The sequence below is a fragment of the Molothrus ater genome, chromosome 15, assembly GCF_012460135.2.
Source record: "Molothrus ater isolate BHLD 08-10-18 breed brown headed cowbird chromosome 15, BPBGC_Mater_1.1, whole genome shotgun sequence".
Lineage (NCBI taxonomy): Eukaryota > Metazoa > Chordata > Aves > Passeriformes > Icteridae > Molothrus > Molothrus ater.
In genome coordinates, this window is record NC_050492.2 from 3,792,169 (window position 1) to 3,818,463 (window position 26,295).

Here is a 26,295-nt window from a genome sequence, read left to right on the forward strand (position 1 = left end):
CCACATCCTTTAGGTCCCTTCCAACCCAGGCCATCCTATGATTCTGTGAATTTTCACATTTCCTCATTTCATTTTACTGACATCTGTAATGTGTGTCATTATCAAGTGCTTTAATATGCTTTTGATATCTCTTTCTATTTGATGTAATTGTAAATCATGTTTTACACATACATTTCGAAGTTCATTGTTAAAACTAGTTCACCTAACTTGATTTCCCTCCATACAACAGAATTTAAAAAAATGTAACTACAAAAATGCCATAATGGGTCAAGTCTAACAAAAAGTTATCAGTTGCAATATCAAGTAGGTCTCCTACTCATCCATAAACAAAAGTAATGGCTTTAATCCACATATATTCATCACAAATGTATGCAGATAAATACCTGCAGATATGTTTATGCCATATTTCATCTGTATCAAATCATTGCAGCAATAGAACTGGCAAAAGATGAATGCCTGAAATATAGGACTTGAAGTGATGTTTTAGAGGTAATGTATGCCTTAAAAATGCCCCAATAAATAAATAAGCTAAATGCAAAATTCAAGACTGAATCTACAGGATAGACTGCGTTTCTATACAGAACCTTTTTAAAGGAATATTTGATCAGTGACTAATTTCCATTTTTCCCAGTAGCTAAAAACAGCAGAGTCACATGCATGAACAATCTCCAAATTCAAGTATTTTAAAAATGTTTCAAATTTTTGTTGAACACAGGGAAGGGGAAAAAAATCAGAGAAAACCCCCACAAAACCCCAAAAATTTAGGCTTAGGAACTCTGTCAGTAGGAACCAGATTTTAAGATCATAACAGTAAAAATCAATATCCGTAACTCAATCCCGACCAAATAATTAAACTGAAAGATGCTTAGCCAGAAATTACTCCTACTTATGCCTTTTTTTAAACACCTTCTCTTAACAATCCTGAAGGTAAAAATGCTACACTATATCAACCCAAACTAGCAACAATATTCAATTTGTGAAATGAAACCAAATGTTTCACAGGTAAAACTCAGTAACGTACAAGAGTGTTAGGAAATCAGTGTGGTTAGGGGTGTGTGCAAGTACTTCTCATGTTTAAACAGTAAAAGAATAGAAAGAGTTCTTCAGTAAGGAAAAAAATTGCTCCAGTCTCAGCATTTCTTCTGGCATCTGGCAAATTAACCCCTGGTGCTAACATATGTCTGTTGCTGCTGTTCTTCCAAAATCAGCAAGTGGTTTGCATATGCTGAACATGCAGCAGCCGTGTCTGGAGCCACAGCAAGCACAGGGCCTGCATTTCCAGCCAAGACAAACCCAATTCCCACCCTGCCAGTGACCATCTGTGTGCCCTACTTAGAGCTCCTGCGCTTTGGGGTGATCTCAGCTCTGCTGCAGAACAAACCCATCTGCAGGGCTGGACCAGGAGGGAATGCAATGTCCAAAGCACCACTATCAAACATACACATTTCATCGTGTGTTGAAGCCCTTTATATTCATTTCTCACCAATTAAAACCAGTTCTCTCAAGGCTATTCATTTACAAGCTCCAGCATAATGTTAAGGCCTCAGCTCTCTTCACAGAGAGCAGCAGGCACAAGTTTCCAAGGATTTTTCCTGGGAAAGGCAGTGAGAACCTCAGAGAAGAAGAGAAAACACTCTTATCTCTATTCACTGCTGCTGTTGTTTTTGCAGATGTGGAATGTGTTATAGAGATTGTTTACAGAGAGCCATTTACTTAATTAGACACAGGTGAAAATGGTTTTGAGTGATTAGCCAATCACTCAAAGCTGTGTCCTGGCTCTCTCCGACACTCAGGGGTTTTCTTTAGTATTCTTATCATACAGTATCTCTTTAGTATAATTATAATGTAGTATTAGTGTAATCTAGTATGGTTTTAATAAAGCAATTGTTCAACTTTCTGAATCATGGAGTCAGATGCCAATCATTCCCTGCGTCGGAGGCTCCCTGCATTCGATACAATGTCAGTAAATATTCCAGGCCCAGCTTAGAATAAACATCTAGCTCTGAATAGTGTAAACTCAGCAACACTAACTACAATAAAAACTCCATGTGATTTATGAACAGCTATATCTTCATTTGTTATTTTCTCAGAAACAGAAAGATGGTGGGAGAATTTTGGCAGGAAGTTTCCTAAAAATAAACAAATGAAACAGTAATTCCGGAAAAGTAGTTTTACATAGAAATTAAATGACTCTAACAAATTCTCTTCACAACAGGGAGAGAATAATCCATTACATCCTACTAAACAGAGTGACAGATATGACAGGAGACAGTTTCTTACATCATAAAAGAGACTCTAAAATCCCATTAGAGGTATTTATATGAGACAAGGCAACCATTTCTGTCACTTTGACATTTTAAAATAACAAAATATCAAGTAATCTAAAAGCAAAGTGTCAAAAATTAAGCAGATCCTTTGCCCTCTGACCAAAAACGACTTAATATTTTCTAAAGGCAAAACTGTATAAAAGTCTGCTCCCACATCCTGTTAGAACATTCCTAAATGCCACGGTGAAAGTGCCCAAGCAGTGGAAAGCATCCATCATCCTGCACTCAGCCCCTCAAACACCTGCACCCCCATAACCTCTCCAAGCTGTGTTATAGTAGCAGAGTGGGAACAAGAAATCAATGCCTCTACAAAAAATGGCAATGTAATTTAAAGGCTTCTAAAAATGCTTTAGTGCTGCAAGGCCTTTGAAGATCAATTACAGCAGAGGTGCACGGGACCATTTCCTATCTGATGAAAGCACTCCATGGGTCTACAGTGGAAATTTTGAATGCCTGGGAATACCTAGCAATAAATTCAGTTTACCCTCAAGGTTTCCAACTTCAGGGTCATGTGTGACTTATTTAATAAAGGCAAATTTCACTGACTTTTAAAATTTTTTTCTAAAACACTTTCCCATGTTTTCACAAGTCTGCTTCTTTAGAAAATGCTGTGAATATCAATGGGTCAAAGAATAGAAATGTCAGTATATGCAATCCAATTGAATTATAAAAATAACACCTCTGGGAATGGATGTAAATTAATTGAACAACTGCAATGAACTACCTGGAAAGAGACTAAAGTCTGGGGAAAAAAATGGATAATCTGAAACATACCAAATTAATAGACTTCACTGTAATTAGCAGTGTAGTTAAATATATTCCGTACTCATGGCAGAAAAAAATACTACCTGTTCTAGATAAATGTGAACTTTAGTTAATGATACTGTTGGCAATCTTACCTTAATTATCATGCTGCATCCTGTTCTGAGATAGCCTACATGTGCTTTCATTCTTGTTAATGACCTTCCAGCTCATTGAGTGCCGTAATGAATCAGGCGGTGTCTACACCCCACACACACTTGGTTCTCTACCCAATTAATTTGAAAATCAATTGTATTTAATGTACAGCAAAAAAGCACCTTTAGAATCTTCTCTTTTAAGCCACAGCAATGTAAATGAAAAGAGATTTGTTTGCTATTTACTGTGTGCAGTATTACAACAGCACAGTACAGAAATGTTTCCATACCACTATGATATATATTATATAATAATAGATCTAATAATATTAAATTTTATATTACATAATGATATAGATACTTAATTGTGTATTGGCCTTTTCACATTCTTCAGCGCCTGCACTTAAACATGATGTGGACTATGATATTATATATAGGATATATATATATATATATATATATATATATATATATATATATATATATATATATATATATATATATATATGTAGAGAGAGAAAGAGAAAAGATATATAAACATATAGTATATATACTATATTGCCCTAAATATACTATATTACCCCTGTGGTAATTACAATGTTAAGGTTGAAAACAAAACATAAATGCAAATAATCAAAAATAGCATTTAGACTAAATAAACCCCCTGTAATTATTTAAAGGATAATTTTCTGCTATTAGTAATTTAGGGGCAGTTGGGTGAAAGGAAAGGTGTAAAGATCACTACTAAACAGAAAAACTCCAGTATTAAATACCCTAAAGGATACTTGAATGTATATCACTGAGGCAATAGGAGCATTGTCAGCTGGCCATTCTGTGTTAGAGGAATGGCAGCTTCATGGAATGGTCTTAGGAAAAGGAAAATATATTTGCAAGAGTCTATTTGGCCCTGATCAGGTTGCACTAAGGATGGTCTAACCGTGTGCCTGCCACTTCAGTAAGAAAAAAATAAAATAAAAAAGCAAAGTTGTTGGTTTCAGGCATTTTAAATTCTGAAATAATGACAATTCTAAATCCTACATTACCAGCAAGGAGCTGTTTTATTCTGACACTTCATCAAACTACTGACGTGCAAAATGTTTAAATGAATATTTTCTAGTTAGCAAAAATATTCTCTTGTTAGTACTATAATAACATAAGTCATGATATTGATAAAACAATATGTCACGATTAAGCTAAAACAAACAGGGTATATTTTAGTTTTATCTTAAATGACAGCAACTTGATTTCTCTATTTTGGGCAAATGCTTCTTCAGAGGACTTCTCTTGTTTTAATCTAATACATTAAAAAAAATCAATCAATTTCTCCAGATTCCTCTAAAGGGAGCACAACTAAGTATTATTATATAATTATATACCAAGTATTACTATATTAAGTATCACAGTATAAACATTTTAAGGTAGACCTTGCACATGTCATCCCCACAAGCACATAAACAAGCAGTTAATTTTTACATATTATTTTGTGGATACACTTTAGCTGCCAATTACTAATGCAAGTTTGGATCACAATACCCAGATATGCAGGATATAGGTGAACCAGCAGGGCTGGCAAATCAATCCAGTGTGATTTGCTGCCTTCATGCTCTCAGCTGCTTGGTTCTGCTGTCAAGTGTCTGATGTTAGCAAAAAATGGTGGAGAGCTTTTGGGCAATACATTTTTTTTTGATCTACAAATTTAAGACTAAATGAATCCACTAACTACCTGTCGGGGAAAAATTAAAATGTATTAATTATCTGGTCAGCATTTTGTAAAACCCACCATTTATTGGTTTTATAAAAGGTCCCCAGAATTAGAAATCCTCCTAGGAAAATTTCTTATTCATTATTACCTAAAAAATACAGAAACAAAACCGTGTCCTCTTTTTAGAATTCACAATGCATCTTGAGGTAGACATATCCCACGACAGACCAGCTATTTATTTCAAGACATCAGACAAGCTGCATTTACAAGCAACCAGCAATCTATTATTATTATTTATCTGCAGTAGTAAAAGCTTTAGAGAGTACTTTGCATTAACAGACCTCAGCTAAAGGAAGGGCCTGTTAAACACATGAAACAAGCACCACACTAAGCAGACTATAATGAAAGATTCTTGGGAATCCAAACCTCACTCTTTTCTCTTCTGGAACACACAGAGGGGTAGAAGAAAGGAGCTGTAGGATGAACACTAGTGAATAGATCTGTGAAGCACACGGTTGTTGTATGCTCAAATGTTTTCCTTCTGAATATTTATTAGGGTTTATTCCTTATTATACAAGCCTGGGATCTGCTGTCCTGACCATCACTCCTGATCTGTGAACCAGTAACAACTGAGCTTCTTTAACGAAAAAACTATTGAACAAAAAAAAAGTTTATAGCTTACACCTAATTTCTCAGTATTAAACACAGGGTAGCTGACTGAACTCTAGCAAGATCAAGAGTTCAGGAGAATGCCTTATTTGTACCCAAGAGTCTTTCACTCTTGTGAGAGGGTATTTCTCCTTCTGGTCTAAATTCTGCTCACCACAAGCAACACAGATAAAACTGAGTCTGGCACTTCTGATTTTAGAAGCAGCAGCAGTAAAGGCACCTCATACTGCAATGATGCATCAGACTCTGCTTGTAAAACAGAAATACAGTCAACTACCAGAGCAAACTGGGAATGCAGGACTAGAGCTGTTTGAAAATTAATTAGAATCTGCTCTTAATAGTTTGGATCAGTGTATGGAGATACCTAAGCTGCAGCTACCTGTGTTTCACCAATTCAAAGCAAATGTGAATTTACACATAGTTAAAAAAATCACAGCTGTTGACCATGAAACTATTAACATAAAGATAGGTTAAAATATTACTTAATTTAATCTAAACATTAAAACCACCTACATTATTTTCTTGACTTTTTTCCCCAGGAAATCTACAATGGTCTTAAAACACAGCAGACACAGCGAGTTATTGTTAAAGCTTACAATATACAGTTCAGTCTCAATGGAATACAACACAGGTCTGAAAATAAAGTGTAATTTTTATCTGTCCTGGCTAGTTAGAACTGCATCACTCTCCTGGCAACTCAGAATGAGGTGAGCAAAGCAATCCTTTCTCAATCTACTCAAACACAGCACTATTTGCAACCCACTATTGTACTGTCAGGTTCCTGGAATCATTATCTCTAAGCTGTCAAAAATTGGAACTCATCTGAGGAGTCTGTGTGCCTTTCAGGTTCTGAAGGTTATCTACACAGCAAAAAGGTGCAGAGAGAGAAGCAGCCATCCACTCCACAGGAGAGGAGTCAGAACACTTGACACTGAGCTGAAACTAATAATGTAAAACTTGGCTATTCTGATAGGATTTCTTCAGCAAAAATTCATTTCTTGTGATAATATGAAGGAAAACTGAGCACAATGGTGATAAGGGCATTTCAGTATCATTAACACTCCTCAGAGATGAGAAAGACACTAAGTTCTGGTAGAGGCTGAGAAGCATTGTAACTCCTGTAAGTGGAAATGCTGCATTGCAGCTCAGTGTACCACAGCACAGATATTTTTTTGCCCTCTTCACAGGCAGAGGCCTTATTGAACATCTGTGTTCACAGGTTTCACTTCCTGTTCCTATTCCATTATAGACCTTCAAATGAGTTGACAGGGTACATAGCTCACCCACCTAACCACTATAACATAAGAAAACCACACAAAAGTGTTCCTCTGAGCCCCACCTGTTCCTTGCTCTAGACCAGCAGTCACACTTTGCTCTTGCCATCCTGTGCAAAGAGCTGAATCCCCTCCAGACCCCAGGCTCCTGGCATTCACACTCTTTCACTATTTGTTTCACTCCATTTCAAATGTGAATTGCACAACATGTAGGTCACTGAAAATTTTCACACATTTATTTGAAGCCTCAGAGGCATTTTGTATTTACCTTGTTTTTTAAAAAGGTTGCTGCGTACGATTTCCTTCATGGACTGCACTTTCTGCTTCTGTAGTTTCACTGGTGGAATGCAAGTGTAAAATTCATATAGTAGTTGGCTGCATGAAAAGGAAAAATGCCATAAATACCATACAGATGAATTCATCAGGTGTTAATAAGGACAGAGAGAAAGAGCAGAAGATCACATATTTCTAAACATTTATCACTTTTTAAGACTTATATTTATTTATATCTCACAAATATTGACAAGAGACCAGTAACAAACATATCCAGGGACCCACCAGTGTCTTGATCAGTAGGAACTGGTGTAGCTTTGTGGAACTAAACTGATCTGCAAGAATTAATTGCTGACATCTAGGAAATGTTCAAGAGTGACTCACCTCAGTAACTTGGCATCAAAAACCATTTCAACATCATGAAGAACTGATGGGATGTACTTCAAGGCAGCAACCTGTGTTGACAGACAGATCATGTTAATCCTGTGTGTTTATACATGCACATGAACAGCACAGAGCACACCACTGAGACACAAAACAAACTGATAAACTTGGACTTCTTTCCCCAGACTGAAATTTTACATCACACTTGAATAAACTTCACCACAGAGCTGCATATGCTGAGGATATACAGAGGAACTTAACTGCCATAGTTCCAAGTGGATCTGACTCTCTTTGTGAGAGTTAGACCAACCCAAGCAGAGGGGGTGCAGGCTTTGTAGATTATCTCCTTGCAGACCACTAAAAGTGTCACTATGATGCAAATAAGTAAACCAAGCACTGATCACAGCAGAAGCTGTACCAATTCCATGCCAGAAATGTGCCATGCAGGAGGCAGAAGTTGGGGTAGCAGTCACCCACCACCCCGATGCCACCCTTCCAGAACAGATGAAAAGGGGTGGTCATGTCCCTGCCCAACCATCTGCAGCCAAGCTGTGGGGTGGTTTATATCCTCCTATCAGTTCCTGTTTTGACAGCATAGTGGGATAATCAAACCCTACCCTGACAAGGCTAAGAGACAAGTTACTCTTCTTACATGGACAAGAAAACTTCAGCAAGCAATTTCAGGCTCAAAATCCCCACTAACACTTATGGCTAATGTGCATAAAAACTAACTTGCAGTACTTTACTTCACTGTGCAGCTTTAGGGTGTAAACTCCTACTAACATCTTGCTAAAAACTAAATTACAGTGATGTGAAGCCTTCTAGTACTGATCTATCTGATAGAAGCCTACCTAGGTTCAATATTTCTTTTACCTGTACACAGCAAGTTCCCTGTTAAAAACTCAGTCTCTTTCTTGAGAGTAGGGGGCTTAGAATAAAGACAATTAGAGCACAGCTCTTTGGCTCTCTTTTAGACCTTTTAAACAGAAGAAAGCCATAACTTTGTTTGTATGAGCTTCCATTGCAGTAGCCAATTAAAAAAGAAAACAACCAAAAAATTATGTCTTGATTGAAAAAGAGAGCTTAGTCTGCAGCACGAGTGAATACAGTACTTCAAAGAGACTCAATGCTGGTTTATGATACCTTCAGATATAGTCATTCTCCTGCAGATCTCATCCCATACTCATACACAGACCTAGAAAGGTCAAAGGAGTGTTTAAAACCTGTTGCAGCTTCAACAAAGAGATTTTACCTTCTACTGATCTTAGGGAATCCCTGGGCTATTTAAAGCACCCAAACAAACACCTGTGTTGGGCTGGGAACTGCCTCCAGCTTTAATTCAAGCAGGAGATACTGCATGAAGAGACTGCACAGCAGCATCTGAATTTCATTTTAGAGCAGTTCACAGGTACTGTAAAGGATGTTTGATAAAAGATAGAGCCACCAGTGGCTACAAAATATTTCAAGCAGTACTTCACTGACACCTGGACTATTGTGCTGTCTGACTATCACATATTCCCTGTTCTTGCATAGGAGGGAAGGGTAAAGATGCAACCTCTCTGCAGATCCACAGTTCCAGCTGAAGTACAATAATGAGTATATCCTCTGCACTATTTTGGACTCCTAAGTTTCATTTGCAATAATTGCTTCAAATGATGCACTATGGACACAATTGAGCACTGCCCTTAATGAAGTCATGAAAATCTCCTAGTCAGCAGTACAAGATGTTCTGCATTCTTCAAACCTTAAGAGATTAGTTTTTTAAGCAGGATACAGATAAACCCACAGCAGTGCAGAAAATTATTTCTTACATATACAATGTACAGTTAAATTTATTTTAACCTTTACTCCTGACCAAGCTTATTTTTAGCTGCCCTCTTTTTGCAGCATTACATTATACATATTCATGAAATTCCAGTGCCCATGAGATAAAAAGTACATTCGAAGAAATCACTGGTGCTCTGTTTCTTAATCTAATTTTACTTGCTATCAAGGCAACTTTAAGAAGTTACTGTGCCATCCCCCTTTGTGCACCACAAGCAAAGCATCACTATCAGAACCTTTCTAGGCTTATTCTCATAAGAAAAATGTCCTGAGCTGCATAAAGTCCTTAGTATCTGCTGCAGCAGTAGGGTGGGTCAAAATTGTGTAGGGAAGAATGAGAGAAAGACAGCAGCTTCATATTCCATTATTTTTCATATTTTTCAATGCCACAGACAATTTCTATGTTTCAGTGACCTTGAGAACATGTCATCTAAGGTTTCTGAAAGCACACACAGCACAGGGAGTTGTGTTTTCTCAAATCAGTGCCTAGGAGCGAGCTGGGGAGAGCTGACATTTGCAGCAGACAGGACCATCTGTAGGTCAAACGTGGAGTGTCAGCTGGGGAACAGAACAGTTGGGAAAGGAGCAGGGGCTTGATTTGTAAATTAAGGTTGAGAGCACAAGCTGGTCAATGAAAGGGCACACTCAGATTACAAATCAGAATTCAACAGTAGGACAATCTAAAAAACATATAGTCTGAAATTTAAAAATCATTCATTCAGTTTTATTCACAGAGATAGAGACTGATTTAAACAGACACAAAACACTTCCTCTAAAAATGATGTTTTTTTTCCCTGAGTGCTCAGGCAAAGGATAGAAGGTACTGATACCTCCCCTATTCCTTCACCAAATTCTTTGCAGTTTCTGGAGACTGATTTCCAGGTTTCCAGATTTCAAGGATTGTCTCCCCAAGAAGTACAGTCTTCATGAAAAAACAAAAAACTCTCTAAAATCTACAAAAGTCACCAGTGATGGCTACAGAAGAGCAACTGATAAATGCAACCAAGCTGTAACAGTATCCCTGCCAAAAGAAATTGAAGAAAGGTTTATATCTAGTGCCTAGAAAGCCCTACCACTGTAAGGACAGTGTAATTATGATTAATTTTTAAAAATAATTACAAGAAAAATCTGGAAAAAAAACTCTTAAAAGGAGGAATCCTTTTAAGGATCCATCTGCACCTTGACTCTTGTACTGGCAAAATTAAACCACCCCAACCTCCACCCCAAGGGCCAGCCTCACACAGCACCATGGCAGGACCTGCACCCAGGCCACCCTGCAGCTCAGATGGCTGCTCTTAAACATCAGCACAGTAGGAATATTCAAATGATAATCCTAATTTACTTCATACAATACTGAAGCTGAGAAGCATTCTGTCTGCATCTTTAAACAAAAAAGATAACTTGACCAACTCCAGAAGTTTTTTTTAAAAAAGGTTAACGTGGATTAATATGTACATATTCATTTTGCCAACAATAAATTAAGCTGTTCAAAGCTTATATAAACAGTACTCAAAACAGAACCAGATATCTGCCCTTCCCAAAACTCAGGCACTACACTAAGTCAAAGCCTTAATCCACTTCAGTCAGCTTTAGAACAAGGACTGAAAAGAGATTTTTAACTTTTTGTAAACGTATACAGCATTTAACAGATCAGGAAGTAAGATATCACTCAGTAGATAAAGTTAAATTGAAACAATAAAGTGCTTCTGGCACAGATGAGGCTGTTCCTATAACACATTATTTTATAAAAAATCCTTTCCTGAGTGAATTAATTTTCCACACAAGTCTGAATGTGATTCTATCAGTAAAAACAACTGGGAAATTACTACTGGCTAAAATACTGAGTTCCAAATTGAAAAAAAAAAATACTAGAGACAATGAAACTTCAGGTTTTAAAATAATTCTTTAAATCACCTACGGTTAAACCCAATAGGCATGTGGACAAACAAGGATGAAATAAGAGTTAAAAATTCATATTCAAAGCCTCTGCATACTAGTTCAAGTTTCAATATCCTGAAAAACCCAATTTAACTTCCTTCCGGGCTCCTAAAACTTTCTTCTCTGATATCTTGAGACCATAATCTACTTTAACAAATTGAATTGATCCTACCAATCTATGTTCCACTTATCAATGATAATTCCAAGTGTGACAGATTTAAGCTAGTTTTAATATCCTGATTGTTCCTGTATTTTTCCAACAAACTCTCAGAACTTCCCTCTCTAGGTACACAAACTGTAACATCCATGGAGTCCCATGTGTCTGTAGAATCACTGAATAACCACCTGTCCCTTACCCTGCAAAGTTAATTTGTACTACTACAACATCCATCACTGTCATCTCACATTCCCCAAGGGAAATCAGTGTTGGATTTCGGCAGAGGCAGATTTATGGATTTCTTTCTACTACTTTCTCCTCCCTCTCAGCAGAAATTATCTCCATTTTCTGGCCTGCATCCACCTACCAGAGCAGGAGTCTCAAGTGTCAGCACTGAAGTGTCTTCCAAGCAGGCACAGAAATACTGTTCCCTGGGAAAGCTGGGGCTGCCTATGGAGTTCATGATCAAATGGGAAGGAGTGTTAATTTTATATTTTTTGACCCCATTAAATTGATTTCCAGCAGCCAGCACTCAGCTACTGAGCAGCTGGACACTGCTCATTCCATGCCTCTCCTATCAGAAGTTTGTAACATTGATACAGTAGTTTTTATTTACTGTATGTAAAGCAGTCTCTTTGTAGGCTTCTCTCAGAGACACAGCTGTATGAACCATTAGTATTTGGAACAAGAGCAAAGTTATGCTATAAACCAGTATTTCACATCTGCCATGAAAAGTTCTGCTAAAAAGAAAAACTTCAGTACCTTATGAAGATTTAGAGACCCAAAAGCCCACCAGTGCTTCAGGGTTATGAATAAATAGGACCCATTTTGCACAACTGATGGCACTCATTAGAAATCAAAAATGTTGATTTTCAGTATGGTATTGATCAAAGCATGACTGTTTAATAACTAGTCTGTTTATGAGACACACTAATGTGCTCTTTAAAATTAGTGTAGATTTCTTTCCTTTAGTCCTCCTCAGAGATGCTCAGCTCTGTTTTTAAGGTTCTGGTGTTTCTGAGAATACCAGCCAAGGTGCCATGAATGTTTGCCAGTCAGGTACAACACTGGGAGCTGGGATTAAACATGGGAAGAGGGAAATGAGGGTAGGCACAGCCACACTCCTCAGTCCATGCACTGCTGTGGTGCCACTGATACTACAACCTGCTCTGAAACACTCCCAGCAGCCTTTCAGGGGCACCACTGCCCCTTGCACACCCAGAAATTGTTAAGAAGTTTTCTGTGAGCCTTTCTTGTCACTCTCAAGAAGAAAGTGTCCTGCTCATCAGAGGAGACCCAGGGTTAGGGTTAGGGTTAGGGTTAGGACAATCCCACAGAGCCCTCTGAGATCAGGCAGGGCAGAATGCAGGGATGTGACACGCTCCCCAAAGAGCACCAAATCCTCCAAGAGCTCTTAATTAGTTCAAGTACCATAAGAGCAACCATTATATAAACTCTTTCATTATTGCTTTAAAGATGCTTTTTTTCCTTCAGAAGATTCTCCTGTTTCTGATGCAGTATTCAAATGTATAAACTATTCCCAGGAAAGCTTCTACAGAGTTATCAAGTAACAGAGAATCTGATTGATTTTTAAATGCATTAGAATATTACTGTAACCATGGTATTATATAATTAACTTGGTATTTACTTTTTCATCTCTTTTGCAGTTGCACATTAAACACTCCATGCAAAATGTCAGCTGAACAAATCTCACCACCTCTCATCATCAGCCACCTGAGCCTTTATTCAACACAGGTTTTTCATGGATTTCCACTTCTAATCTAAGTCATCAAAAGGAATCAAACCACAAAACCAGTGGAAAATTCAATCCCAATGCATACAATGAGTTTTTAATAAAGAATGTATGAAGCATCAATATTGCAGCTGTCTAATAAATCTTCTACATTTTACAGGAAATCTTGATAGTTTTTCATCTTAATATAGAACTGCAAATTATTTGATATTAGTGATGTTAATAACTCATTTTTTCCCTCATTTTCTTTAAAACCTTAGATTCTGAAGTGTTAGAATAACTGATTGACATGAATGGCAAAAAAAATTTCTTTTTTAACACTGTAACTCCCAAAGATTGAGACAATAAAATTTATTTTCCCAACTAAGATGGTGAAATCCCTGTTTAGCATTATCTGGAGAAACTCAAGAATTAAACATTCAGGTCCCAGGAGGCTTCATGTCGTTTGATTGCTTGAAATATTCCAACATCTGTGCCTTGGTTCTTTCCTTGCCTACATTCACAGAATTTCTGTAAATGTATCTTGTCCTGACCTTTTCAAACTAGGCTCCAATTTATCAGATAACCTGCTCTTCCAACAGAGGGAAATTACAAAAAGACATATTGGATACATTTCCTGAGTGTCTTGTCCTTGATTTGAAAAGAACAAAAATAAAAAGCCCATGTACAAAAACCTTATAGAAAACCAAATCCAAATGGTTTCCAAGAATACACCAACCTGCAACAAAATGGCAGTTTTATGCTGGCTTTTCATCAGGTTGTTGATGGATTCAAAGAGTCTCCTCATTGATTCTTCAAATTCTGTTTGTTCTTTGCCTTCATATAATCTGTTGAGAGATGCATTAGGTTATCCTTTCAGGTTTCATTCTCCCAAATGCAACAGCTTTAACATTAAATATATATTTCAGAAGCATATCCAGTATTATGTACATAGATATTTCCCCAAGGGGTTATAACTGCTATTCACTGTATCATGTGGGAATTCTTCAGTTTGAACACTACAATAAACACTTTCAATTGTTTTAAAAGCCTCTAAACCATGACACCTCCCAGATTGCAGCTTATATAAATCATTTTATTTTCAAAGTAACTTATATGCAAAAAAAAAAAATTGTTTTTTTCCCCACTACAACTGAGCTACTCCAAGATATTTTTCACAAATTATGACAATTTCTATCTTCTGCTGCTGTTGCCACTTTTTCCAAGAGCTATTTTTACTGGCCCCATTAACCAGTCTGCTTTTTGAAAAAAGTCTCTACTTGACACTTAAAAGTTTAAAAGTGCATTTAAATTGAGCTCACTCCATTATTTCTCCATTCCCTGTTCTAAAGTTTGAATCCCTCAGATTATCTCTCCTGTATTGTTCATACTGGCTCTTAGTACTAAACACTGCCTACATAAAAAGTAAAAACACTGGTGACATGTGAAATTAGTTATGTGAAACAGCTGTCAAGAGTTAAAGAAAAACAAGCTAAGAAAAAAGCAAGATGACAAGAGAATTCTGAAATGGGAGTAGAAAACTGTGAGCTGAGTGTTACCTCTTCTGCTCCATCAGAAGAGAAAAATCTCTTTTTAAAGTTATGTATTGCAGTGTCATTTGATTTTCTTTTCAATTTGAAATGCAAGACTGCCTACAATAAAAATAATTGTCCAGTGAATTTAGAGTTTCAGACCTCTAGTAAGTAGGAGTAGATAATGTGTAGTTGACCACCTGAATGTGCAACACATTGCAATAACCTACTTTATGACAGATTGTCCAATGAAGACTTTAAGCTGCAAGACAACATGAGGGATTAAAATGAGGACTAAAGTTCTCACTGAGACAAACCCCATCTGCTTTCTGACCTTCAGCCAGACAAGAAATTTTCCATAATCCTCTACACAATGCTTCCTTCTCCAAAACTCTAATATACCCTTCTGCCATGACACCCATGACAAAAATATAAGATAAAGTTGTATTCTGTTCTCCTGAGCACCATCTCCTCCTTATATAGGTTTACACTTTGTTGACCTGTATCCATCTGAAAGCAGTAAGTTCATTGAGACAGTAATATTTCTAAGGTACTATCCATAGCAGCAAATTCCCTCTCTGAATCTGGTACTTCAACCAAAACATCATAATCCAGTGAGTAAACGTAATTTAAAAAAAAATTATAAATCGACATGGATTTATTTTTTTAATGGACAGTGGAATATCAGAGCAAAATTGTATTAGAGTACCCACTGAGCAGAAGACAGCTGGAACAGAACCTTCCTGCTCTGGTGAATGGCAGCCACAAACACAACACCCAACCAATCCCTCTCCCTGCAGGTCTGAGTCTGAGTCTGACCTCTGCCCCTGCCCTCCTTCAGCCACAGAGCAAAGGGAAATCAGAACAAGCTGGAGGGGCAAACCAGATCAGGGTAAATGAAGAAAGGTGAAGTAGAAAGCAACTGAGGAAATGGGTCTGTGTTATCAGAGGAGAGTACAGTTAGCAGTGTGTAATTTTTCTCCTTCCACTTTTCATTTCCTCCACTCTCCCCTCCAGCTTTCCCCTAAACCTGAACACCACTTGTAAACACTACACCTCAGTTTGCCTGAGCTACACACACCCAGTCACGGAGTCCTCCCTGTAAACTCCTCAAGAGGAGGCCCAAAACTCTAAATTCAGAGTGACCATGGCTGCTGCAATGACACTGCTCTGTGCACAGTCTGAGGGGCTGAACACAGTGTTCTCAAGGACAAGTCTCCAGCCTCCAGCCATCTGTTGAGGTGTTTGGCCATGCACTGGTCTTAGGCCAAGCCACCTGACACAAAGAATAATCACCTTTTGAAACCTGCTGCTATAACTAAATATATCTCTGGAACTTACACTGAGAATCAGAAAGCAGATTTTTGAATATTCCCTCTACAAAACATCAGCATTATTTATATTTTAAAGCAGTTTCCAGTTTTATTTGTAAAAATAAAAAACCAGCTCTGTTCTACAACCAACTTTTTTCAGGTCTCCTATATCTGATATTAGACAGCTAATTAAATGGCAATATATGAGTACTTACTGGGAAAATAATGTCCTTGATCTAACAATGAACTTGAAAACATATTCCAGTGCTTTCAGAGTTCGGAGGATAGGTTCACATTGCTCCCCTCGGCTGGAAGTATCCAAGTATGTCTTCAGAACACTCATTAATTTCCTGAAGTTTAAAAACATTTTTAAAAATAATTTTCATTATTATTTTTTAATTACCTTCTTTGGCAACTCTAAATATATGTTCGTGCTTGGTCAAGCACATACAGGAAAACAGACTGAGTGTATTTGTGGATTTATGCTGCACAAATTCTGTCAGTATAAATGGAGGAACAAATTCTTAGCTGCACAAGCAAGAGAAAAATCTGAAATCCCAGGAGAGCAGCATGACTTTACACAATCCTGGAAACACCTTTACAGAGGTTTGTAATACACATGCACAAGGTATCAGAAAATATTCCTTCTGCCTACCTCCCCTGAGCAGTGATTAAACACCACTGCATGCTCTAATTAACAGCATGTAAATATTACATGTAAATAAAGCAGTACACAGCAACATCTGCTTAAATTATTTATTTTATTTAACCACTTCCTTACTCTCTATCTAAAAGCAACTTTTTGCTAAAGACACAGCTGGCTACAAAAGAGCAGAAGTTAATCTAAAACTAAGTCCCTTAATTTGTAGTTATAGAATCATTCTAGGTGATTAAAGCAATACTAATGATGCAATTTTGATCTTAATGCAGCCATAAGAACTAAGATAAGAGTGGTTGGGGTTTTTTTCCTATGTCTCTACAAAAATGGAGACCTGCTGTCCCCTGCCCTAAACAAACCAAGCCAACAGCCAGCTCTCTGTGTAACTAATACACATCCCCAGGCTAACTCACATTTCAGAACCAAAATGCTTTCAGCCTCTCAGCCTCCTGGGCATGACATCCATTGTGCGTTTTCATTTGCTCCTTTTTACAGCTTCTCTGAGTTGGAACAATATTGATCCAACTTGTATGTAGGGGCAGTGCATGTTAAGCCCTCTCAGAGCTCTCTAAAATCCAGGAGAAAGGATGACTCAACAGGAACTGAATAAGTAGGTAGCAGTTTGGCCAATCAACCATATCATAACACGGCTGTAATATGTCTGGGACACAGCATTTCCCTCCTAGTTAGGAGTTAGGCCACACATACACTTGTTTATTTCATAAATGATTCTGGAACCAGAGTAAATCCTCCATGTGGATGTGCATTGAATCAATAGTGCCAAGAAAACACGTGATGTGGGGAACAATCATGAACATTGTTATTTACCCTGACCACATTGATTAAGTCATCAGATACTCCCAGCTAGATAAGTCTTAGAAATATTTTATGCAAGTAAGGCTGTCCTGAGAGGTTCTGTACCCTTCCTTTTCTTCTTTCACAGTACTGTAAAGCACTAAATGACGTGTGCTTATTACTGATGGAGTGAGAGAGGATTGAAGAAGGCACATAGTTGGTGCTTGAGCTTTCTGAGCCCACTTCAGCTTTACTGAAGTGTGAGAAAGGGCTGATTTTGCACTGCTGCCTTTCAGCTTTAGGAAACTCATAGTCTAGTGCATGATTTTTGTGACATTTAGTGTTGAGTTAGAACTGAAATTCAACACAGACACTAGAAGATAGCCCCAGCTATTCCAAACCTCCAGTTCAGGTCTTCTCTGTACTATTCATATTCCAAATTAAAGTTCTGCTTCAATCTGCCACTCCATTAAGCTGCCAGAACGAGACATCAGGTAGATTAAAAACCCACATCCATCCTCTTAGAGCACATCCCAGAGATTTGCACCAGCTGAAGATGTTACCTTCCTTCATAATTCAGTCATTTTATCCTACCATCATCTGCAAAAGCCTATTCTAAATAAAGTAGGAATCCAGGTTAAATTTGGTGTATAACACTTGTGCACAGTTTTTACTCTTTTCCATGTCTTCCTATCTGGGTGTTGTGTAGAAGCTCCAAAAGTTGAAAACCAATAAATAAATAAAAAATCCACAACGAGTTCATCCATTGGCGTGACCATGTAACAAATACTAAAACTCCATTTCACAGCAGGACATGTAACAAATACCAAAATTCCAGTTCACTGCACTGAACCCCTCCTGACACAACATCAGACTAAAATGCATACAAAGACTTGACAGCTCCCAAACAATTCTTTTTTCTTGAGTTTGCTTGATGTGAAAAAAAAAATGGAAACCTATGTAAATGAGCTAAGGAGAGCCTCAAGTCCTCACCTGAGGCATTTCTACTTAAGGGCAGGGATACAAATGGAGAGGCTTCACAGCAAAGCACCTTTTGATAAATTTGACAGGATACAAGTGAAATGCTCAGACACAGCAAAATCCAGGTGACAGAAAACAAATAGCACATAGCATCATTTAACCCCAAATCATTTGCTATGTGTTCATTAATTCCACTTATAATCAAATATGTCTCAGAGGCAGATAAGCAAACAGCAGCATCAAACAACAGTCACCATAAATTACATCAGAAAAGGCACAAGCAGGATTTATTTCTTTACATGATGGTGGAGAAAGGAAAAAGGAGAAAGAAGAGAAAACAAACTTACTTGTATGCCAAGGTTGCACTAAAGTGCTGCTGGATATATGCTTCCAAAACAGTGTTAAAGTGCTGAAACTTACGGTCTGCAATGAGCCCTATGATATAGATCTAAACAGACAGAGACACATTGAGTCACATTGCAAACTTAAATATTCACTTTCTGAAAATATTTCTGGTAATTTACTATTTAAGTTTTTAAAGAAATTTGATTTTCAGTCAATGAGTAATATTCCTCTGTTCTGTAGAGACTTTAATTCTCTGAACTGCAAAACTTGATAGTTTGTTCAAAATTCTAAGGTTCTTTACTTTGACAAATAAATTCGTTGGTGCTGATTCTTACCAGTGCATCAAAGACAAGGATGTCATACTCATTACTGTGGGAATGTTCCATCATGATGTTAAACAGGGCATCCAATGTATCCTGGAGAAACTACAGAACATGAAAAGACAAACTGATAACAATTCAACTTGAAAACCTCACAGGAAAATTTTCTGATACCAGACCTGGTTTCCCTCAAGTTAGACTTTTATTACCTTCACTGAAGCATCACTTAAATTGAGAAAACATTTCCAAGGGTTTAGGCTCTAGTTGCTTTAGTTTTAAAAACCTGCATCCTCAGACACAAGCAATCAATAATACATTCTTAGCTCAAAGCTTATGGAAAAGATAAAAATATTATATAAATGGCAAAGCTTGTTAAAACTACATTCCTTAGTGACACAGATTAGTGGTTGCTAATTTCAATATACATGTTGATGAAAAAGACTTTTCCTGCTTCTGTGGTCTAATTCAAATTCTGCACTAAATCAAAGAAAAGTATCTCAGTGACTTGGGACACGAAGCTTTGTTAAAAAAATCCACTCCTCTTTCTTCCTTTTTGTTTATTGAATTCTTATTCCTTCTCTCCAGAGACATCTAATGCTTATGCTTAAAGGCACAAAGGTAATAGTATATGCTATTTTCCAAAATACTAACAACTTTTATTGATATACTCATTAAGTTAAGAAAGTGTTCTGTGGGGTACATAACACTTCTTGGATTTAATAACGACATGCAAATTAATATTAAGAACTGCAGAGAAAGCAGTAGGAATTGTTTGTGATACTTCAGATAGACAAAAGGAAACAGATGACTAGAGATTGTGGAAAATATTTTATCATTACTATCTTCATCTTCTAGTAATAATCCTGGAATTCTCCCAGCCCAATCACAGGCAATAGCAGAGATCTGAAATTAAAAAGTAGGAGCAAAGCTGGCCAGCCCTCGGAAGGATCCTGCCCAGGTGTTGGCCTTCTTGCCCCCTCTAAAGAAGAGCTTGGCTCATGTCCTTTGCAAGCTAACAAAGGCATTATGCATGAAGGGGCCTGAAGAATAACTATTATAAAAATAAGGATTTAAGGATTTACCTTCACTACTTCCTCTCCATCCACAATCTTCAGCTTTTCCAGGTTCTCCTGGAGCAGCTCTGGCTTCATGCGCCACTTCAGGAGACCCAGCAAGCCCACTAATGGAAAATGAACGGACAGACATTAAACTTAACATCTGATTTACCAATTTGTGCAAAGGTTTTCTTTCTAAACTCCCAGCTGTTTAGAAGGTACATACCATTCTGAGTTAACTTTGTAGAACAAACAAGAGTTGAAATGTAAAATGAATCTCTTGAGCTGACTGAAAGCCCCCCAACAATGCTTGAGCTCCTGACCAAGGTTGCTCCTTTGTTTTCTGTGTGCAGACGTGTAGAAGGCAATGCCAAATAAGTACCAGCATCCTCCATTTTTTTACTGTCACCCTGAAAAACAACACACCATTCATTACATATTTCACACCACTGGATTTAAAATTACTATTTTGTAGTTTTGTACTAGAGAAGTAAATGAAAATGAGGGGCAAGAAGGGACTTTGAGGGGTGACACCCCATGCAGAGTAAACGCAAGAGCCAATCTCTCATTGAAATGTCAGTGGGTGTGGAACACTGCAGAATACTGAGCATCACCTTGAAGTCTGTACACAGGATATAGACAACATGATTATATTGTCTGCACACAAGTTAAAAGCAGAAAGCAGGACTGAGTAAGGAAAGAATAGCAGTATTATTTTGGTATCCTCATTCTAACTTCAAACCTGGACCTTGAACATAAAAGATCAGGGCATATTAAGACTATATTTTAAACCAGAGAGTATGCTGCAGTAACTAAATGACATAGAATATTGTGTGCTTTTCAGTAGAATGAACAGTACAAAACCAGAGAGACAACAGAGATTTTTCCCTCCTCTCTTCCATCAACTTCTGTGCCACAACCCCATAGATTTTCTGGGTCTTATCTTAGGAATCCCCAGGCAGGAAAGAAGTTTTAGACAAGGACAATAGAAATTATGCCCCTCACTGTTTAAAGAACACAGTGTTTCTTTAACAAAACTCCAGAAAATTTCCCTGATGATGATGTCACTTAAAGCTACAACACTGTGACAGATATGACTCAATTGCAGACCTTTATTCTACAAATGTGGATGAACAAGGAGCTGCAAACACCATGATCTAGAAAGACATTTTCAGGTTTTGCAGTTTTATCCGGTTCAGTGACTGCAGAGGTGCAGTTTCTACTTTGTATCAAAGAGGGAAGGCTAAGAATTGACTGTAAAAGACCTAGACAGACAAGAAGCAAAACCTTTATACAGCAAAACATACAGCAGAGCAACATCTATGATTGTATCAGGCTTGCCAAATAATTACTTCCCAAATTTCTGGAAGCAAAATAAACTCTTGACTTCCTTCTTTTCGGACAAGTCAGACAGACAAAGCGAAAAAGATGAAGTTTTGATCCAAAAGTCTCTCAAAAAGATCCAATGCCTAAAGACAGTTTAAACTTAGCAGTTTTCAAATTACTTATTCTGAAAGGCCAGGTGTATGACTGCTTTAAACACTTACAGCTGACAATTACTGTTTTTAATACTAGAATAGGCAAGCATATGTCAGAAAATCTGTCTGTTTCTCACAACCATAAAGTAGGTCAACTCCATTTAGCATTTCTCATCCATGCTGTCACTTCAAAAAAATTACTGAGCTGATGCAGAAATGAATTAGGTGGAATTTCACAACCAACATTAACCACACAGTCCACAATTTTCCTTCTAGTCTCAATATTTTAAATTATAGTTTCAATGAAGAGAAGATAAATAACTATAGGCTGCCATTAATCTCTTTGGCTTGCCTAAGCAACTTGATTTAGTTGCATGCATCTGACTTGGTATTAATGATACAGCAAACTTGTTTACTGAGAAGAGTGCTGAGAAATAACTTAAGTGTCCTTTGTACTGGAAGTGATTTCTGGTTCTTAGTTCCTGCTAGACACCATTTTCCAAGAGGGCAAATAAAACAAAAGTAAAAACATCTGTTCCCTGTTTCCTTCACAAAGTTAAAGATGCTGTTTCTAGCTAGGGCCAGCTAAAGATTTTCTTCACACCCAAAACCAAATTGCTGAAACTTTCAATATTGTACCTGAGGAACTACACAGCAGTTTAAAACAAGCATTTTCCTAAGGCTGCATTCCCAGATTATTCATGAGATAAAGATTTCAAGTGGATCAAACACTTCCTATGTCCAGCAAGAGGAATGGTACCCACCCAACTACAGAGCTGCAGCACAACTTTCTCTATGCTACAGAAGGCCAAAAGCACAAATACCAGTAAAAAGAAATCACCTCTCACTGTGCTTGGATAACACCTTTTTGTCATTAAAATTGAGAGCAATATTTACTGGCAATGGAACAGGGTACACCATTTTGTTCAGATGGAAAACACAGTATCATCTTTGATAGAATAATAAAATCAATCTAACACTAAGCAAATACACAATGCAGTCAAAGGCAACAGTGTGAGAAAAGATATCTTGTGAATGAAAGAGAGAAATCTGAGCCCATACCTTTAGGACTACCAAATCATGGATGCCATCATGGAGAGTTGTTCCATCCTCCTTCATTAGCCTTACGTAGGCCATTGCAAAATTCTTCTCTCCCTTATCTTTAGCTGCAAAGCAAAAGACTTTGGGTTGACTACCCATCCATCAATGAATTAAAATTCACTAAAGTAAGAATTCCCTACTTACACTCCTGAGTCGACCTGTGCCTGAACATGAAGCGTAGATGGATCCTCTGCATGTCCTCAATGGGGACTGCTACCTTTGGTAAAATCAGAAAATAGCGAGGAGAGTTATGGGGGGTGGTTTCACATGTAATGAGCCCCCATTTTAGAATAAATAAGCCCCACTTCTTCTCTTTCTATAGTGCCTTTCAAAAACCATTTCAAAATGTTGAGCCGGATCACAGTAGCAAAGTCAGGGCTGGTAAGAAATGATCTGTTAGACATGGCTCTAAGTCTGGCACCAGCAAAGAAATGAAGCACAGAACACAGAGTTAACGCACACAGGTGCTAGAAACAATCACAGTGCAGTCCTACTGCTCACCCTTTTAACCACAGAAAATTAAACACCTCTGCACTATGCAAATCCTGCATTTCTGATACAGAAATTGACAACCAATTTATTAAACAGCTGAAAAGGGTATGAAAATTCCAGCAAAATAAATTGATTATATTTTAGTGATTAAATTTAGCATAAAGCCTCGAGGAGAATCACAGGAACTTGCAAGTGGAACTTGCTTTATTCTTAAAGCAGCATACTTTGGGTCAAACATGCAACAAAAAAGGCCAGGTGTGTAAGGGAAAGCACAATTTTTCATATTATCAAGTTCCTAGTTCTAAAAATTTAAGGACTTGAACACCTTTGTGTGCATTCACAACTTCCCTTCACAAATCTTACTGAATGATGCCTTAATATTAACAATGCTTTTCAACAGGATCTGCTGTTAGTGATCCTGTGCACAAGATTCAATTGTGGAATAATTTTAAAAAGGAGCTAATACAATAAGCAATAAAAAGAATGGGTCAATGTTTTCAAAACAATAAATAAGCTTCTGTTTGAAATCATACTTCCATTCCCTCCCTGTCCTTCACCACCACAGGTAATACACCTTAAGGTAATAATTGCAAGCTTGTCAGACATGGCTCTTTTGTCTTAAAAAAAGCATGCAAGCCTGTCACAGTTTGTAAGAACAGTTTCTGGCAGCTTCTGGGCATATTCCAATCATGGACATTGAAGCTTGATTAGGTAATTATTAGTGTGTCTCTAAAGAGAAACAAGATAGTTTTTTCTTTTTGAAATCAGAAGAGTGGATTGGTGTTTTCATTTGGGTTTTGGTTCGGTCTTGTTTGTTTTTTAATTGAAGCTCCTCATCTCTATTGTTTCACCAAAATAGAAAAAATGCAGTATTTCATTTTTGATGAGCCCTGTTAGGACATAAGGTTATCAAAGATGATCTCCTTTGTTTTGCTGAACAAAACCTACACATCACTTTCTAGGCCAAATTTCAAGCCTCAGTGACCATGTGTCTCTAATAACTGATGTATGACTAAGGCTTCATGCTTCAGCTGCAGTCAGGCACAAGATGGTTTTTAGAGGAAGCTGATGCTGTGCCACTTTTCTGTGTGAGGCATTAAGAAATGAAAAAATAAAGGGGGAAGTTTCCACGCCATACCTTCAGTGTCTCCATCCACCGTGGCTGCTTGACCTGGTAGTAAACAACGGATCTGTACTCGCTCACGGGTTTGTCCCCTGCTCCCAGGCACACAGCATTCTTACAAAAGGAGGGAACAAACACTGCTTAGTGCCTCGCTCACCTGGGTACATTTTGGAGCAGTTTTGGGTTAATTAACTTGAGCAAAACCAAAAAGTCCCCAGAGAGCCTCCCCTCAGAATCCCGAGCTGGGCGTTCCACCCCGGCCCTGGGACGCGGCCTCCCCTCACGGCGGGTTTGATTTGGGTATGGATCATCCAAAGTTAAATAAAGGTGACAGCACCGACAGAGGGGAAGCACTAACATGAAGACACTGCATTTTCCAGGCCTCTGAACACAATGGAAATAAACATTTACCACAATCTGTGGGTACAGACAGTGTAATTGCATTTTACAGGGATCACACACAGACGGCTCTAGGAGACGCGTGAAGAATATAAAAAAAAATTGACTTCATTTCTCCATCTGATGAATTTAAGTAACCAACATCTCAATTAGTAGAAATAATACAAAAGGAAAAAAAATTTAAATCTCACTTCATTATTCTGTTTATTTCTCCATTTATTTTAAAATACTTTCTTCTGGCACAGTCTCAGAAGTTCTAGGCCACTAGAGGTGACTTCCAAACTGGATGTTGTAGAGGTAACAACAATAAACAATTAGAATTTCCCATTCTTTAAAGACTATCTGAACTAGGACAGAGCCAAGTGAAAGCTTTGATCAGCTTCAAAACTTGTAGTTTTCCTAATTGAGTCTGTGAAGACTTGGCCTGCATCTGTCTGCTCTGGCTGACTGCAGCTGGGCTGTACATGCAGAGTAAAAGTTACTGCTGGACAGGGAGGCACCAAGATCCTGGTACCTGCCAGGCATGAAACCAAAGTCCCTGAAGGAAGCAAATATTAAATTCTCTACTGAAGGCTAAAATTCAACTAATCCAGGCCAGGCTGAATTGACTGCTGCAAAGGTGCAATAATCCTGCTGATAATCCAGTGAACCTTAAAAGTCTGCTTCAAACACCAGGATCCCCTGTGGCCAGAAGGGTGGGAAGATGGTACCTGAAGATTATTTGTACAGTCAGAGGGATTTAACTGCAGAAAGCAATGTCTCATCTGCCTGAGCAGAGATTTTTCTAGGTTTATGCACCTACTTGTTTGTCACCTCCGTGACATTCACTTGGAGCAAAAGTCCTGTTCCCTGTAACAGTAAATCAAGGGCTAGCTCTGCAACTGGAGCTAGTTTGATACCTGAACAGAACCAACCAGTCTCCTGTGTGGTAAATATATTCCTGTTATGAGAAATATAGATATAAATTCATGGGTTTGAAAGTCTGTTGGTTTGAGGTATATTTACAGGCTAAAAGGAAAAACCAGTCACTTTTGCTATTACTTGCATTCAACAGCATTTCAATTACCTCCTCAAAATTGTTGCTTAAATATATCCATTAAGACATATTACCCACAGAAAGCATTTTCATCTTTCATGACATTTCATCTCAAAAACAATGAGACAAATTCTCTTTCTCCTAAGATTTGCAGAAATTCTGTATCTGCAGAACTGAGCATGCATAAATTGGAATGCAAGATTAATGCATGGTAATAGGTTTATTTCTCTAAGGAGTATTTTTGTTTATATGTAATTAGACAGAATACAGACTAGAGTTAACTTCTGTGCATGCAAGTCATGGTCAGGTGCTGTCATAGGTATAGGCAGTGGTTTGTAATCAGGGCTACAGTTTGTTGTGTGGACCTTCAACATTATGTGGGATTAGAATTTTCTCTATTCAAGCTTTCAGCTTACATTTTAAGCAGTTAGCTGCAGTTCATAAACAAGTCATGAACCACAGTGTTCTACACCATCTTTATTTTATCACAA

The 26,295-nt window shown here is 37.7% G+C and overlaps 1 protein-coding gene across 1 annotated transcript in view; it reads right to left on the minus strand.

The window, feature by feature from the left end:
- The window catches only part of DOCK2 (dedicator of cytokinesis 2), a 160,497-nt gene that overhangs the window by 113,590 nt on the left and 20,612 nt on the right, over positions 1 to 26,295 (minus strand). Inside the window, 11 exon segments of the mRNA XM_036391885.1 lie at positions 7,137 to 7,243; positions 7,526 to 7,596; positions 13,916 to 14,024; positions 16,237 to 16,371; positions 18,803 to 18,903; positions 19,136 to 19,225; positions 20,203 to 20,300; positions 20,402 to 20,585; positions 22,716 to 22,819; positions 22,899 to 22,971; positions 24,385 to 24,483. Coding sequence (XP_036247778.1) covers positions 7,137 to 7,243; positions 7,526 to 7,596; positions 13,916 to 14,024; positions 16,237 to 16,371; positions 18,803 to 18,903; positions 19,136 to 19,225; positions 20,203 to 20,300; positions 20,402 to 20,585; positions 22,716 to 22,819; positions 22,899 to 22,971; positions 24,385 to 24,483 — 1,171 coding nt within the window.